The sequence below is a fragment of the Chaetodon trifascialis genome, chromosome 4 (genome assembly GCF_039877785.1).
Source record: "Chaetodon trifascialis isolate fChaTrf1 chromosome 4, fChaTrf1.hap1, whole genome shotgun sequence".
Classification (NCBI taxonomy): Eukaryota; Metazoa; Chordata; class Actinopteri; order Chaetodontiformes; family Chaetodontidae; genus Chaetodon; species Chaetodon trifascialis.
The window spans coordinates 29,223,134-29,238,636 of record NC_092059.1 but is presented as its reverse complement, the minus strand read 5'-3'; the positions used below and the strand labels follow the sequence as shown (position 1 = coordinate 29,238,636).

Genomic DNA, 15,503 nt, shown 5'->3' with positions numbered 1-15,503 from the left:
TAAAAGCACCAAATTACTTGCCTTAATGAATTTCATTAGTAAATATGAAGAATTGTCAAATATCATTTCCATGAGGCTGTTCAATCAGACAGTGACAGATCACCCCATAGAGCCCTAAGTGTCATAGTTGGTGTCAAGGTGCAGATCCTGTGACTGTCATTATACGGGAGCTGTCCGTGGTACTCCGCTATTTGACTCCTTACTCATTGACACACAGTGCATGATTATATAATCTAATCTATCTAATAATAATAATAATACGGCCCGTTGTCATGGAAATATTGTTGCTTCCCTGAAGTGGAGTGACATGCTGTGATAAGGCTTTTTAGAATAGTAGCTGTGGTATACACTCATTATATCACAGTTAACAGCCAATCATTCACCTTTCCGTTGTATAATACTCAACAAACACCTCTGTAAACCTCGACAGTCCACTTCCTTGAATCATCAAAACAGAAGAAGGTAGGGATTACCAATTTCCTCAGTGATGCTCTTGTAATTAACAAACAGCAATTAATCTGACAACAATGATGACGTATTTAGATAACTTATTTTTGTCTGCATAAAACCTTAACACCAGTGCAGTATTTCAGTCACATAACAAAACCCAGTGGCAGTGGCAGCCAATGGATCTTGTGAAATTTCTAAAGTGTTAACCATATGTGTATATTATTAGTACTCACTCTCTGTATGAGAAGGCAGAACCAGTCTGGCCAGCAGCAGGAAGTGAAGAGCTCCCCTGGTAAGAGGCGACGGCCGTCTGAATCTAAGGTCCATGCTCTGACTGTTGGTATACTCTCCTCTGGTCCTGACACTGCTGCTGATTGGCTACGACCTCACACAATCAAAGAGTGATACCTGCAAAAGGACAAGAGAGCTGATGTTATGATAGAGGTTGTGCATAGTTTAGGATGCATGGTCATGTGACGCCTGTGAATACACACTTCAGCAAAGTTCATTGAAGCATTCCTACTTGCTGCTCTAAACATCTGGTTGGGTTGACTGTGATATTTCCATTTGTCAAGCACTTGTGGCTCTTGCTATTTCTAACTTGAAGATATATTTCTATATATATATATATATATATTTTTTTTTTAAATACTCAACGTTATTACTGATGTTTTTTTTTCCACACACTCTACCTACATTATTTAGTGCCTCTGCCCAATTATAGTGACATCTAGCACAGCTGCAGAGAAACTGCCCCACACTCATCTCACCTGCAGTGTGAAAACATAACAGTTGCCAGTTTATTTGGTCATAATGCAGTCTAATATAACAGCCCTGTGATAAATCCTTCCTCCATGAAAGTTAGAATCTTCCATTTTTGTTCTGTTTCAAAGAGGTTTTGTTTCAACTGTATGATCATTTTAGCGGCTACAGTTACACTGCTGTTGAATTACACAGCATTGTATATAGCAGTGTTTCAAATATTCGGTCCTATCCCTTTTTATCAGTAATAGTAAACAAAATATTAAACACACTATCAGTGATTTTATTTGCATCTTACTGAAATACTATGCTGTCCTAAAATCCTAATAATCACTGGTGATTTTTTTGTTGTTATTTAATGGTTTCTGTAACTTTAAATGCTTTACACAGTACATCATTATGTTGTAGTTGTGGAAGAAATTTGATCCTGAATTAAATTAATTATAAAATTAAAGAATTAAATGACATGCACTCAGCATGCCAAATGAGGCACACTCTAAACTCATTCCCTGAACTGACTAAATAACCAGCAGCCATATTGGAAACTGACTATATGTGGGGACCTGATGTCTGAGACAAAAACATTGCATTATGATTGTTACTTTCATTTTGGCAGCCCACCACTCCTGGCCTGCCGCGGGGAGAGGACTTACCAGGATGGGTTAAATGCGGAAGAAGAATTTCATTAAGGATGGCGTGTGTGTGCACGTTGTATAGTGTGACAAATAAAGGATGTCTTTCTTCTTTCTTCTTTTCTTCTATTTGTTTACATCAACCTGAGTCAAACATGACCTCCTAAACCAGCAACACTCAGTGGCAGTTCTGCCTCATGTAAATCACAGGCGCCAAATGGGACCAGCTGTTGTTTTAGAGGGACCAGTTAAACCCCACTGTGAAACTAAACTGAGTATGCTCAGACACAGGTACAGATCAGTACTGAATACTACCCTACAAGCAACTTACAGACTGAGTCCACGGGCAGCTTCAGTTTTTGGCCACACAACCTATAGCAGGCTGAAAAGTATAACAATAAGAAAATCCCACTGAGTTTTAGTGGGGCCACAAGAGGGTCCAGGCATATTGCAATAGGAGCACTGGCTCCTGGACAGAACCATCATGGGCTGAGTATTTACATTACTTTTGATTCATTCAAACATAGACTGTGATTTTGTTCCACACTCATCACTGCTAAACCACAGCTTGGAGAAAATGTAACATGACTGTCACAGAGTTGAGCCAGATGGCACATTCATGTTTCTGCTGTGGCATTTCGATACCAGCTCTGTAGAATTCTTCAGGACAAAATAAGCAATGCAATCATTTACAGCTTTCAATTGTATTAAATCATCGCCCAGTCCATGAATGTCAATTTTTGATTAGCATTAACAGATCTAGTAATATTTCAGAAAGGAAATGGTTACATTAGTACATGGAGAATATGTGATTTTGATTTGATAGGGATGTGGTATTATTTTCAGATAACTGCACAGCTCTGATGGAGTGGGAAAGCAGCTTTTGCCAAGCTATGGGTCATCCATCGTTTTGGAGTGTGACTGGGGAATAATTTTCTATTATTGTTTATAGATTTTAAAGCTGCATGAATATGTTTATATAAACAATTCAAATGTCTGTGTCCAATGCCAAAGACGTCGATCAAACACAGAATTATCAACCTCACCTGGAGCATTTTAGACTTTTTAAACTTAGTATTTTGGTGTTATGTATATATTGATACAATATATGGTCAACCCATTTATTTTTTTTTTTTCTAATTCTAATTTTAATCAATTCATTTGTTTTTACTAATTTTGCTTTTACTTCACATTTAAGAGTACAGATAGGCAGGGAACATGGGGAATGACATGCAACAAAGACTCAAAATGAACTGGGGATATCTGTGAAGACTCTCATCTAGGTCATGGTTATCAGTGTGTTTACATGGTAAGCATCTTACCACTGGGCCCTGGGGACACCTCAACAGAATTTACCCAAAATATGTCTTAACAGTATTTGAGCAAGATTTCTTCTGTCCAACCCCTGTGGTTATCAAAAGTAATGCACTCCACAGGCAACTCTGCCGGCTGCATTATTTCACAATAAGCTATGACCTGTTGTGGATTATCTCTTTCATAATTCTTGTGGTTTCCACTGATTCAATGTGGATACCGAAATGCCTGGAATGCTAGTCCAGCCCAGGCTTCACAACTTCACTGATTGCACATCAAGGCTGAATATGTGCTGAGATGTGAGAGTTCAGGGATCAGAGCAATACAAACCACTCCTTTGTGCTTCGGTACACAAGCAAATTATAAAAAGAGCAGTGGTCAGGCTGTACTTCCCCTGGATTTCCCTGCCTTCTCAAATGAAACCCAGTACAATATGAATCCCATCAACTTCACCATCCGTGCAGATGCACACAGTTGACAGTTCAAACTGGACACATTCACTCTGTTTATCTGCCTTTCAGTATACTGTGGGTGAAATCCGCTTGACACCTAAAAACTTTATCTTGTGGAAAAGATTTCAAAGAAAAGGAAACATGCACAATTAATGGAAGCTTTGAATATTTCCACACAGTGTGACTGAAAATCCACTTTCAATGTTCAGTCTGAAAGTTGAACATCACAGAAAGTCTGAGAGAAAGGGTTCAGAGAAAGTTTGGGGACAATTTTCTATATCTTGACATGTCATTAGGTGTGCTGTGACAGGATGGCAGGGAGGAGACTAAGTGCTGGATCAAGTGATGAACACAGCACAGTTGTCATTAGCAGCTTATTTTGCCTTTCTCTTGGTCAAAGAGACAGAATGAGCAGCATCATCTGTCTGTAGCTAGTCTGGGAATGACTTGTTATGCTAACATTAGCTGTTCAATCAACTGAAGTGCAGCTAGCATATGCGTGCTGTGTGTCAACATTCACGAGAGAGCGTGTATACAGTGTGGTTCATTTAAAGTAATTTCCTGTCAACTGTCCTAAACCTTTAACAACCTTTTGTTTTTTTTTTCTTTTGTTTATGCAGTTTTAAACAAATATAGTAGTTATTTTGCAGAGCTACTATATACGTTTCAAGTTTAGATTTAATGGTAGTGTTTCAGTAGAGTTTGATAATATCTTAATACCGTTTACCATGATTTTCTTTTGGCCACGATAATCATAGCATGAAAATTTGCTGCATCACATCCCTTTTTGCATAATTTCAATTTGACAGAAATAAAACCACTTAAGCTTTTGAAGTGGAAATCAAGATTTTTTTCTGCCTCATAACATAGTACAAAATGAAGATACCTGTTCAGTTTGCTGATCAGTTCAGATCAGCTGAGGTGTAAACCTTTTCCAAAAACAATGTGGCATAGCAGGAAAAGCACAGGCCCATGAGCCAATGGCTAACAGGAAATAGTTTCTCAATTGTTCACATTTGACATTACTTTGGAACTTGATACCATCAGAGCTTGATGCAGAACACAATTGCTGGTAGGTTACACAGACTTTCCAAATGATAACGCAATCATTGTTTTGTGTGAGCGAGTGTGTGTGCAGTGTTTGGCTGCCAGCCTAATGAGTGATTGTGTGTGTTGTTGCCATTGTCATTGTTACTGTTGCAAGTGACATTGCCACAGAGCCCCTATTCTGCACTAAAATACATGTTGTCACACTTGTATGTGCAGTTTCCCTGACTTAAAACGTCATCCAATGTGCTTGAGCACAGGTGTAATTGAAAACATTGGTAAGAGCTTTATCCCTTAGTTTTGCCAGTCCCATGGCTTTCATATTGTGCGTAAGGCTTCCTGGGAGAGTTCAGCTGAAAAGAGGCATGGTTAATGGTATTAGTTCCACCTGTGCTCTTCTTGCTGTGACAAGCCAAATACATGCTGTGAGAAAGGGCTATTTGAGGTTATGCATCTTTCAACACTCAGTATATTTTGGGACCGATTTAAGGTAAACAGCTTGCATTGCTCTGTGTGAAATGTAATCTGTCATTGTTACTTGAATTTATTTGATGGAAGGAATAAATGTATATCTAAAAAAACAAATTCAGATAACTGACTGCATTTAACTGCACTTTACATGTTTATCTCTGTCATCTGGTGTAACAGAGAGCTCACTACAATATGGGTATAGATGCAGTAAGTAAAAGCTGAGGCAAAACATATACTGACAGATTTTTAAAATTGATATATCTGTACATTAATGAGGAAGTGTCTTTTAATTAAGCGCACATGATGTGGTCCCTGCAGTTGTCATGGTAACATGACAAGCACCTCCAGCCTCAGCAGCATGCAGGCATTCACCTATGCGTTCAAACACCTCCTTGGCAGCATGTGCAGTAGACACATCCAGCAGACGCTATGGGTGCCGTCATCCATTATGCTTAATGACATGTAAGTCAGCGGCACGGTCACTGCATGAAAAACCACATGTACAACCAGTAAACCCCCGCTAAGTTCGTTGATTATCGGAAATTTCCGGCCAGTTTACTGGGAAGTTCGCCCGCTCTGAATATCATCGGAAACGGACCCTCTGTCAGCAGGGGGCGTGGTTATTAGTGCCTCTGCGAAGGTGCAAATAGCTCTAATTAGCACATGAATGCTACCGACTTTGATCTACTCAGACTGGCCTGCTGGCTTCACAAACAACTATTGGAATGACAGCAACTCTGCTGTTATTGGTCATCTGTGCACCACAAAAAAAAAAAAAATAAATAAATAAATATATGTATATATATAATTTTATTTTAATTTAATTTAATTAATTTATTCTAATGATTCATTTATTTTATCCGCCTTCTGAAAACTACACTACCACACAGTAGAACACAAAGAACACAGTTGACAGAAACATTTTGAAAAAGTCTTTAATGAAATTGTGGCAAATAAACACAAATCAACAAGGATCAACCAAATAAAATCAGTGACTACTGGGGAAAAAAAGCAAGGAGGGTAGGGGGGTTCACTGTCTGGGTTGGGCCATGCCGCTGGTCCATGGTGCATGAAAAAGAGGCTAAGGCCTCTTGAAATGCTTCTTTGCTGCCTCTGGTTCATACTGAGTTGGCACCTGTCGCTTTGAAGGGGACTCGATGTGAAGCCTCTTGCGGTGTGTCGCCACATACTTTGGGTCGCTCTCCAGCCGATCTTGCAGTGTCTGGCAGAGTTTGGAGAGCTAGGACACTCCTTCTTGATTAAGTGTGACCATCAAGTGTGACGTCACAGCTTCGTTGTGGGACGGCCATTCTCCTCGCCAATTGCACGATCAGCTGCGTTACCAACCGAGACAATCCACTGAAGGCGCTCAGCAGTTTCTTCTCTAAATTGTTTGGACTTTCTGGATATGGTCGCTCCGCAGCCAGGCCGTCCACTCGTCGCAGAGGAGTGCCTTCTGGGGTGAACTGAAGACGACATCAGGCTATTGTATGAACAGAGTTAAAGTTTAGCAAGACCCGAAACTCCATTCGCGTTCACAGATGCGCCGAGGTTGTTTTCTGCCAATGTCATTGCGTCAGAGGAGGCGTCCAATCATATGCGAGGTCGCGCACTCAGAATTTCTCGCGAGGCAATTTTTGTTGCGTAGAAAGAAAAAAATGCTGTGATTTTGCTAGGTATTTTGATTTTCTATTTTTGTACCTGCATATTTTCTAAAACATGTAAACTTCTTTAAACTGACATCATCGAAAATTAAAAAAAGAAAAGTTACTTTGGTGTATTCCCTTTTTATTCCTACTTAAAGAATCATCAGTGGACTTACTCTGCTGGAATTTTGCAAGCTAATCATGTTCATCTGGTGTTGTGGTGGCAAAATGCGAAAAATTGTGACCAGTGTCCAAGAACTGTAGATGCTTTAATTTTCATAATTTGATTTAGCAATTTCAGTGGAAAATTAAAGACCTTTGAGAGTCAGGACACTTATCCTGTATGTACCCTATAAACATAATTTTAAATCCACATGAAAAAAGAAATTGTCTGTATTCTGTAGGCACAGAACACACACACACACACACACACACACACACACACACACACACACACACACACAATTATAATTTGCATTTGTATAGCTTGCAGCATTTGCATTTGCATTTTAACACCTCACGGTCACAGGAGCTGAGAGAGAACTTCCACGGCAATTTACAGTGACGATAATTGACGGAAATGCTACTTTTCATGAAGTGGGTGGCACAGCAGGTAGTGCGCGTGCCTCACAGCAAGAAGATTGCCGGTTCGATCCCCGGCCGGGATGTGTGAAGTTTGCATGTTCCTCCTGTGCATGCATGGGTTCTCTCCGGGTACTCTGGCTTCCTCCCACAGACCAAAAACATGCTCATTAGGCTCATTAGGTTAACTGGTGACTCTAATATTGCCCCTAGGTGTGAGTGTGAATGGTTGCTTGTCTTGTCTGTTGCCCTGCGATCGACTGGCGACCGGTTCAGGTGTACCCCGCCTCTCGCCCGTTGACAGCTGGGATAGGCAGTATAGAAAATGGATGGATGGACACGTCAGTCCTGCTTTGGCAGCTATAGTATGCAAAAGCCATATGCAAACTGGGGCACGTCACCTTCATTTTAGAGACTTTAGATATACTTAGACCTAATTTGTGTGGAAAGCAACAATATTATATGTGCACACACACACACTGGTTGTGTCACACAGAGTGACTCTTGGAGCTATTACTGTAGCTGTTGTTTGGTACACTGTGTGGATACTAATAATTCTCCATTGTGAAGCGACCAGACCTTGACTTAACCAAACAGATACAACCAAATATCTTTGCAATGTTGTCCAGTCCTTGCAAAAACTGTTCATATTCACACCTCTCCACCACTGCTGTCTTGCCCCCCCCCAAGCTGCCGACAAACTGTCTGAGGCTGTCCAGCCCCTCTGCTATTTTTCCAATGTCACACAGGAAGAAGTCCTGCCCTGGACCCTTTCCCTTCAGCTCTGCTGAAGGCCAACATCTCTGTTGTCTCTCCATTCATCACCAAGATCATAAACCAGTCCCTTCTGGCTGACCATATCCCATCTGCATTAAAAAATGCTGTCACCAGACCACTACTGAAAAAGCCCACCCTGGATCCAGAAGTTCTCAGCAACTACAGGCCCATTTCCAATCTTCCGTTCCTATCAAAGGTTCTGGAAAAAACAGTTGCAGCACAACTTCAACAACACCTCAATACAACAACCTGTTTGAAAAGTTTCAGTCTGGATTCCGCCCTGGCCATAGCACAGAAACAGCCTTGGTCAGGGTCACCAACAACCTTCTGATGGCAGCAGATACTGGCTCCCCATCCCTACTCATTCTACTGGACCTAACAGCTGCCTTTGATACAGTTGACCACAACATCCTCCTCCACCGCCTGCAATGCACCATTGGACTTTCAGAAACCACTCACAAATGGTTTATCTCCTTCCTGACCGACAGAACTGAATACGTCGCCCTGGGTAAAACACAATCTGAAAGCCCCAACGTCACCTGCGGTGTCCCTCAGGGCTCTGTGCTGGGCCCCACTCTTTTCTCCATCTACATGCTCCCCCTTGGCAAAGTCATTAACAGACATGGTTTATCTTTCCATTGTTATGCTGATGACACACAACTTTATCTGAGACCAACCCTTTTATCTTATGCTCCCCTCCCAACACACACACTGACCACCTGCCTGGAGGAGATAGAGGTGTGGATGAAGCTCAAGTTCTTAAAACTAAACAGTGCCAAAACAGAAGCCATCCTGGTTGGCACACCACATCAGCTCCGCTCAGCATCCATCACCAGTATCAACCTTTCTGGCCAAAACATCTCCCTCTCCACATCCGTCACTTGGGTGTAAAAATGGACAGCCACCTCACATTCAACACCCACATCAATCACCTTTGTAAGACTTCATTCTACCACCTCAAGAACATCGCCAAACTCCATCCAACACTCACCCTGGCAGATGCAGAGAAGCTCATCCATGCCTTTTTCTCCTCCAGGCTGGACTACTGTAATACACTCCTCATTGGGATCTCTGGCAAGAGCATCCAAAGACTGCAAAACATCCAGAACAGCACTGCCAGGATCCTGATGAGGGTGCACAAGCATGATCACATCACCCCCATCCTGAAATCTCTTCACTGGCTCCCTGTCCCACTCAGAATTGAATATAAGGGGCTCTATTTTCGACTCCGCCGCCAGGGGGCGCAGTCTGCGCATCCCACGCAGTGGTATTTTCGTGCAGCACAGGCAGGCGCACGGCGCACTTGGTATTTTGGTAAACCGAGGTGTACAGAGGTGCGCCAGGAGGGGGAGGTGTTAGCATAATCAGCCGGCAGCGCAAAAGTGCGCTGAAAGCTCGCCACTCCAGATCTGGTCAACTCTGTGCACCAGCGGTGCCTCACTGGGCAAGTGGATTTTCATAAACCGGCAGAGTCGTGCGCTCACGTCACCAACACCAATACCTCACAGGCAGGTTTCCACAGTGTCTGGCATTTCACTGCGATCAATAATTAGCAACAGCCACGATTCAATGCAGCTATCTGAGTCAGCACATACAGTCAGACCTAAACTTATATATTTTGATCAGTATCTCACATGACCACATCGCAAGCGCGTTCGGCACGCGTAATGGTCATTCACCCTGACTGAATGTACACAGGTGAAACAGGGATGTCTGGTGATCTGTGACTCAGATTGCCTGGTGACAAACGTGTATGCCACTTTCCCCGCGTCGGCACATGACTCGTTCATCCTGGCGAATTCTAGCATCCCTACAGTCTTAAAGGGGGACACCCCTCTGGATGGGTGGCTGCTAGGTGATAACAGCTATTCACTGAAAATGTGGTTGATGACGCCATATATCACACCTTCAACAAGACGGCAGCATGGTTTTAACAGTGTTTTCAGCAGTGCTCGGTCAGTCATCGAACACACACTGCGATCAATAATTAGCAACAGCCACGATTCAATGCAACTATCTGAGTCCGCACATACAGTCAGGCCTATATTTCTATATTTTGATCAGTATCTCATCTGACGACATTGCAAGCGCGTTCGGCACGCGTAATGGTCACTCACCCTGACCAAATGTACACAGGTGAAACAGGGATGAAAACTAATCCATTGACGTCCCTGTACTAACCAGAAATAGTTGTGGCCAGTGTTTACGCATTCATATTTTGGGTGAACGTGAACTGAACGTACTGTATTACTGCCTGATGAACGTAACTATGAACTCGTTCATTCTGGTGTCTGTGAATGGCACGCTCTCTCAGTTAACTTCGTTAAATCGGGTGCCAGATTTCTATACAGCCACCGGTGTCGCACCGCCCCATGCGTCATCAAAACAAAAAGCAGCATGGAGGCGACAAAGCGGCAAGGCGGCGGCTTATGATCATTTAAACGAGTTTTAAAGGTCGGTGAGGATGGCGATTTTAAAGGTGAGGCGAGGAGCTGGTGTGATTGGTGAAGATTTGACTCTGCTGTGTCAAACCCACTCCACGCCTTCTCCCCTCCCTCTTTTCGAGTTGTGCCGTTGAGTGAGACTGAGATGAGAAGGGGGAGGAGATGCGCCAGTGGCACAGTGCACAAAAATACCAAAGTCTGCGCCGACTAGCCCCATCGGTGAAGCGGACCTGACTTTTTTTTCTTTTTTTTTTTTTTTTACCTACTTCCTACCTTGATTTTAAACATGCTAAATTTTACTCTGCAGCTCCTTGAGATTGCCTGGATATAAGGTGCATTACAAATAAAATGTATTCTTCTTCTTCTTCTTCTTCTTCTTCTTCTATATCAGACAAATGCTTGCATTTTTTTTTTTTTTTTAAAATCAGTTATTAACCTTCCTAGTGTAAAATGATGGATTAAACCAAATTAAATAGGGCAAACCAATTACAATCACACTCAAAAATCCAAATTCCCTAAAGGACAACCGAAATGCTGTTTCAATTTATTAAGTTTGTCAATAACAACATATTTTCTTTTCAGCTTTGTGGTATCATTTTCCCTTCAGTAGTTCAAACCCACAATACTTTCACTCCACAGCTCATATTACTAATCTCTGTGTAAAGTAGGCACAATTGTTGGATTGTTGAAAACAAACAAACAAAAGAAAATAAAGGATTGGTCATTAACAAAAATTGTGGCCAGGTAATCTAAGTTCATCTATAACAGCTAACTCACACAAACAGAAAGACTGCTTGTCAGCACAACAAGCAAATTCAGGATAAAGGCACACCTGACACATATATTTTTGTTGGACATATGGGGTTGCAGCAGAATTTATCTTGTAGCCTACGTTTTATGTGTTTCAAATAATGTATCAAATGACAGCGTGACAATATGGAACATGTCCCTGCAACTCCCCTTGGCTTTATGGAGCTTTATACTGAGTTTGAGCTCATTGTATAGCTGTCTGGTCCACAACTTAAATTGTTTTGGTTCACTCTCAACGCTGTCATAGTGTTGTGTTTCTCCAGAGCAGGCTGCTGTTTTCAGTGTAAAAGCTGTGAAGATAAGATAAGATAAGATAAGATAAGATAAGATAAGATAAGATAAGATAAGATAAGACTTTACTGATCCCACACCGGGGAAATTAAGTAACACAACAAACAGCAGACAGCCACAGAGAGCAGCAGATGAATGTCGTGAAGCATTTCTTAGCTAGAGGGTAAATACTGAATTTACATTCATCAGCTGGACAAACTCCAAATGAATGATAATATTGCTCTGTCACTGCTGGATGTGTTAATTGCCAACTGCCTGCTAACCTAACTGCTTGCGAAGCCCACAATATCAAAGTGATGATAATGTTGTGTGACAAGGTGTTTCCACTGCCCCCAAGTGGCCCAAAAAAATCTATTATTGCTGGATTAGTAACCATCCATCCATCCATTATCTATACTGCCTATCCCTTTCGGGGTTGCGGGGGGCTGGAGCCTATCCCAGCTACAATGGGCGAGAGGCGGGGTACACCCTGAGCCGGTCGCCAGCCGATTGCAGGGCCACATGTAAGGACAAACAACCATTCACACTCACACTCACACCTACGGACAATTTAGAGTCATCAATTAACCTAATGAGCATGTTTTTGGTCTGTGGGAGGAAGCCGGAGTACCCGGAGAGAACCCACGCATGCACGGGAAGAACATGCAAACTACACACAGAAAGGCCCCGCCTGACCCGGGGATCGAACAGGCAACCTTCTTGCTGTGAGGCACGCGCACTACCTGCTGCGCCACCGTGCAGCCCCGATTAGTAACCAAAAGTAACCAAAAAAAAAAAAAAAAAAAAGAAAAGAACCCATTTTGCCATTTTTAGTCCTTGTAAGCTCTGTTTGGCAACAGTCACAGTATGAGAAGAGAAGTGCTGCATACATGTACCTTATTAAGACTCAAATACTTGGCCAAGAAAATAATGCCATATGTCTACTGTGTAACTGAGGTAATCAAAGCAAAGTCCCACAGCTAAATAGTCTGAGTTACTAAGTATACACAGTATCAGACACGTAATGTAGACAGACTGTACAACAAAGCTTTATAGTACTTTATAGTATTTTTATGATAATACAGTATCAGTAACAAAACAAAATGTTCTGAGTGTGAAGCGTTGAGGGCAACTATGTATGAGATAACATGACTACATGTTGTACCTGCTTTACGAGTCTCCAGACTCCTGAATGTCTGGACTGCAAAACGGAAACCAATAAATTCTGTGCATTCCTAAAGCATCAAGGGCCACAGTATTGATTACTGAATGTGTTGACTGCATTTACAGTCCCCTCATCAAGCTGTCTGCAGGACAAATCAATTAAGACTTATCTATCTAAGCATTTATGACATGTCATATTTGCATAAAATCCAGCAAGAAACAGGACTACCGTTGATTTAAGCAGTGGGGTTGGAAGGCTGAGCTAAATTAACATTGAGTCTCGTTAAAAGTTGTGTTTTAGTTCTGCTTCCAGTTCTCAACCTCTTCAGGCTAGTTAGCTTATACGATAATAAGATAAACATTTTATTTGAATAGTGCAACTTTCATGGTTTTGAGTGTTAGTTTTGTTATTTCCTGCTTTATGTTGAAAGTTTACCCCATGTCTCATCTTTTGCTTTACTTCCTGTGTTTTCCCACAATTGGAATCGTTTGATTTGTGTCACCTGTCCCTCATTTGTTTTTACCTGTGCCTCGTTAGTCTTTCTTCCCAGTGTATTGAAGTCTGCGTGTTTTCCTCAGTCTTTGTCAGTTCATCCATTATCCCTCTTGTGTCAAGCGTTCCTGCCCTTCCTGAGAATTTTATGGTCTTTTTCAGTATTTTGGATTTTTTGTTCTGTTTGTTTCTCTGGAGCTTGCTTGCTTATGTTGGATTTATGGATTCTTTTCCCTGTTTCATTGGATTTCATTTTGCCATTGGATTGTTCCATGTTTCTTTGGATTTCATTTGCTTTTGGATTTATTGCTTTGGTTTTGACACTCACCAGCCTCACCCTCCCATCAGTCTTTGTTGGCACGTTAGTTGAATAAATTTACTGAACTGCAGTAGTTCTGCCTTTTGTTTGGTCTGCATTTGGGTTCCATCCCATGTTCCTCCTTGACACATTATGACAGCAGTGTAGATTTTTAATTGATTATATTGATGTAGTATTTAGTTTTTAATACACACACACACACACACACACACACACACACACACACACACACACACACACACACACACACAAATTGCATTTTGTAAAATAAAAAACAAAACAAATATAAAAGTGTCAACGTGATATCTTATACATAACAGAATTTTACCTTACTTTTTTTTGTTCAACATGATTTAGATATGATTTTTTTTTCAATGTAATTTTGTTTTAAGTTTATATAACATCTATCGTGTATGAACATTATCATTGATAAAAATTTATATTTTAATGAAACACATTTTTGCATTTTGGTCCACCAAGTAACTTCCAGAGATCTCATCTCATTGTATCTATAACCATCAAGTCAGTCAGGGGGAGAGCTGGGGATGGCTTTACCACCAGTCATCGAAAGTCAGCCCAGCAAGCCTGCCACCGACAGCCATATGTAACAGTAAGCAAAATGATATCACACATTCCCAGCGCATACCTGTTCAGAGTGATGCAGTGGCAATGAATGAAAGACAGATAACTACTGGAGGGATAAAATGGAACTAATTTAGTGAGATTCTCGCAAATAAGCTCTCACATTCAATTTAAAACCAAACACTGTTTAGATACATCAGTTGAAATAAAATCTGTTAAATTAATTGATTTTAAAAAATTTAAATATTTCACTTGGATATTTATTCTTCTCTTTTCTAACATGATGTTCTGAATCCACGAGGTAAGCCCACAAACTGCTAGGAAAATGTTAAAATCACATGGAGTTCATCTCCACAGAGACTATGTGATGACTTTGTGTTGTTTTGAAAGCTATAAAAGAGACTCGAAGCAAATGTCAAGACAGTTCCTGGAAATATTGTATAATTCCATTCCTGTTTTTTATTCAGGTAGGTTTGGCTGTTACATAAAAAAATAATGGCTGGCAGTCTGGGAAGAAATAAAATTGCCAAAATTGTCATATCGTGGCATAAATTGATTTTAAAATGATGCTCTTTTGTTGCTGGGAACACAACTATAAAATTTAATCTGAACAAAGTCATATCATGTTGGTCATCATAGCCACATCTTTAACTGTATTGCAATTAAAAATGCAGACTGCGCACAGTTATTGCTGTATCAATATCCAAAATTCCTGATTTGTAGTACAGAAACTGATCAAAATGACAAGTTTGATGTGCACATGAGCATAGAGGTTTATGTGGATTTCACTGATATCACAACATTCTGGTCGCACACTCCAATCAGAGAGTGCAGATCGACCAGATACCTGTTGCCTGACAGTAGAAAGATGAAAACATGAGATGTGAGTGTGCATTCACAAAATAAAGTGACCAAGGTGCACTGAGCTGTCCACCTGCTCTGAACAGGTGATGACTGCTTGCTCATTTTTGCAAGATTGCAGTATCTTCCTGGACTAGCATCACCATCCTCTACTGTGCTTCTCCTCCCACCAGGGAACGAACACTTCTAATACTGTCATTTCGTATATGGTTATTCATATATATGTGTTGGTGGTCAGATGAGATCATCAAAAAACATGCAGAGCCAATGGAGAGCAGACACCTTAAAGATTTACTTTGTGATAAGGAAACAACCCCTTTTCCTCCAGATGAGCCAGCTAGTGTCATATAGTCAGATGCAGATTAAGACAAGGGGCAAACTCCTTTCATTCCATTCATGAGGTGAAGCGAAGACTTCAACAAAAAAA

The 15,503-nt window shown here is 41.2% G+C and overlaps 1 protein-coding gene across 6 annotated transcripts in view; it reads right to left on the bottom strand.

Annotated features, from left to right (window-relative positions):
• Positions 1-15,503, bottom strand: part of ptprfa (protein tyrosine phosphatase receptor type Fa) — a 365,864-nt gene that overhangs the window by 256,029 nt on the left and 94,332 nt on the right. For all 6 annotated transcript variants that reach the window (XR_011602126.1, XM_070961026.1, XM_070961028.1 and 3 more), the window contains exon 2: positions 684-858. Coding sequence is in view for 5 of the 6 variants with exons in the window: in XM_070961026.1 (XP_070817127.1) it covers positions 684-777 (94 nt within the window). In the remaining variant the exon portion in view is untranslated. The remainder of the gene's footprint in view (positions 1-683; positions 859-15,503) is intronic.